Source organism: Scomber scombrus, chromosome 17 (genome assembly GCF_963691925.1).
Source record: "Scomber scombrus chromosome 17, fScoSco1.1, whole genome shotgun sequence".
Lineage (NCBI taxonomy): Eukaryota > Metazoa > Chordata > Actinopteri > Scombriformes > Scombridae > Scomber > Scomber scombrus.
The window spans coordinates 10,885,380-10,887,775 of record NC_084986.1 but is presented as its reverse complement, the minus strand read 5'-3'; the positions used below and the strand labels follow the sequence as shown (position 1 = coordinate 10,887,775).

The window sequence follows — 2,396 nt, the reverse complement described above, 5'->3', positions numbered from 1 at the left end:
GGAGCTTATAAGAAAACCTGACCTATTCCTCTAACTCAACCAAGTTAAGCTCGGATCTTTTGCTCTCTTGATCCTTTTTTCCTTTTGGTCAGCAAATTTGTTCCGTGTCCTTGATCAAAGTTGGGTAGAAGTCAGTCTGAATGTTCAATAAGTTAACCCAACAAGTGAGACAGCCGGTTGGCAGTCCTGCTCTGAAGCTGGGGCCTAGTGGTGGAAAAACCTCCCAAGTCTGGGCTTTATTTGCCTGTAGCCTATAGTCTGCAGTCTGTGAAAATTGTCCTGTTCATTATGTCCTTTCACAACACTTGAAATTTCCACGCTGCTTGGTCTTTGTAATCCAAACAATCCGCGTTGAAATTGAGCTTCCATGAGGAAGCTGTTTGGTCCTTATAGTCCAGGCAGTCTGCAGCGCCACTGAAGCCCAGCCCCGCTGCTCCGTACGCCGACGAGGAGAGGGAGGACGCGGGGCTCAGGTGGCTGGATACCCCGTTGGTGCCCATGGGGCTCATGGCGGAGCCCGCGGCGGATAGCTGGTGGTGCATAGGCGAAAGGTAGGAGCCGCAGTCCATCCCGGTGAAGTAGGACGAGGAGCCCGTGTAGCCCTGGTTGTAGCCCGACGCCTGGGTGTAGGTCATGGGGTAAGAGCGCTGCATGCAGGAGGAGGAGGTAGACAGCGGGTCGGAGAGCGGGGAGATGGAGGCCGGGCTCCAAATAGAGACCGGCGCCGCGCTGCTGCTCACAGCTGGGAGTGAGGCGCTCGAGGGCGGCGTGAACTGTCCGCTGGCTCCGCTCTCTGAGCTGGCCTCTCGGACCGGAGAGCCTTTCTTTTTCACCGGCTTGCTGACAGCTTTGCTCTGCACTCCACTTTGGGTTTGCTGGGCCTGCTGGCGATGTTTAGCTCGTCTGTTTTTAAACCATACCTGCAAGAAAATGTTCAGTTGGATTAATTTCATTTTCTGTAAAGAAATCTTAATTTAACAGTTTCCAATTTAAAACAAAAATCCTTAAAATGGTTAAATGAGTCATTTCACATTCTCAGGGATGTATGGATCTTTAGGAATATATTTCCCTGACTGTCCATTTTATTAATTCACCAGCCAGTTTCCTATAGGCTACTATAAGCATTATTATGGGATGTATAAACTCCATTATCCAAATAGTAGTGGGTCAATTATACAATGCGTTTGTGAGCAGTTCACACTGGGATCACTTAACAAGAAAGACCCAATGTGATCTGAAGAAGTGACTCAATGCTCCTTCAACAATGGAGAGGACTTTGCCCTCAAGTGGCACCTTTTATGGGCGAATTGAAATTAATCTACTGTTGCTGAATTGGACTGTGTGGGTCAGGTGGTGTTTGTGTTGGAGACTCACCTGCACTCTGGATTCAGGCAGGTTGATCTTTAAGGCCACCTCCTCTCTCATGAAGATGTCAGGATATCGAGTCTTGCCGAACAGACTCTCCAGCAGGTCGAGCTGGGCCCGGGTGAAGGTCGTCCTCTCTCTCCTCTGTTTGCGAGGTGTTCCTGATAAGAAGAGAGGGTGAGAAATGGTTATTAAAATAAGAAACAAAATAAAGCTTGACTTTAAAGGCACCATCATCTTATTTAAAACATATAATAGTGTGCCAGAAATAGAATAGATCTCAAAGCATGACCCTATATTATAATGGTAAAAGCAGGTTTTATTATAGATGAACATAATGAAGAAAAAAGTGACTTTAAAACTTGATAATTTTGAGCTATTAATGTACAAATTGAAAAAAAGACCTGTGTTGATTAATTCAAATGGTTGGAAAGTTATAATGATTTCATGTTGTGTATCAGATGTAACAATTCTTTATTAATATTTAAAACAGACGAATTATAATATTTATATTTGCCAAAGTAGTCTCTACTAACGAAAATAGTTGCACCGTGAGATTTACTACCTTGATATCCCACTGAAGGGTGCAGCAGGTCCACTCCTGAGGTAGATAAACTCAGTCCGTTCACCGTGTAGGGCGGCTGCTTCAAATAGGACATCATGCTGCGGCCGGACGATCGGGGCACCGATGAGGAAAAAATAGAAAAATAGGGCAGAAAAATTGTGTTTTAATCCTCACGCGTCTCCGTTTGGTATTTCACCAGGTCCAGGTCAATCTGAAGCAGGACACAGAACAGGAAAAAATAAACGTTATCTTTTAAAGAGATGGTTTGGATTCGTTTGCGTCCGCTGGTTTTTACGCTCAGCCTTTACGCACCGCGGTGGGTTTGGAGAAGTGGGCGTCCTTGGTCTTGCAGGGCTCTTAAAGCCTAGTGGAGACCCCCAGCTGTCCTGCTGTAGTGAGGATGCTCTGTCTGGCTGACAGGCGTTTACGCCATCACACCCCCCCACCCCCTACCACACACACACAC

At 46.3% G+C, this 2,396-nt stretch overlaps 1 protein-coding gene across 2 annotated transcripts; it reads right to left on the bottom strand.

The window, feature by feature from the left end:
- Positions 1–296: 296 nt before the first annotated feature.
- On the bottom strand, positions 297–2,027 carry LOC133997609 (homeobox protein OTX2-like). Of its 2 annotated transcripts, none has more exons than XM_062437272.1 (3): positions 1,916–2,027; positions 1,375–1,526; positions 297–920 (listed from the first exon to the last, which is right to left on the bottom strand). In XM_062437272.1, exons 1-3 carry the CDS (start codon positions 2,025–2,027, stop codon positions 297–299), a joined length of 888 nt encoding a protein of 295 aa, XP_062293256.1. The 2 variants fall into 2 exon arrangements, with proteins under 2 accessions (XP_062293256.1, XP_062293257.1); XM_062437273.1 differs by having other exon boundaries at positions 1,931–2,027.
- Between the last annotated feature and the right edge of the window lie 369 nt (positions 2,028–2,396).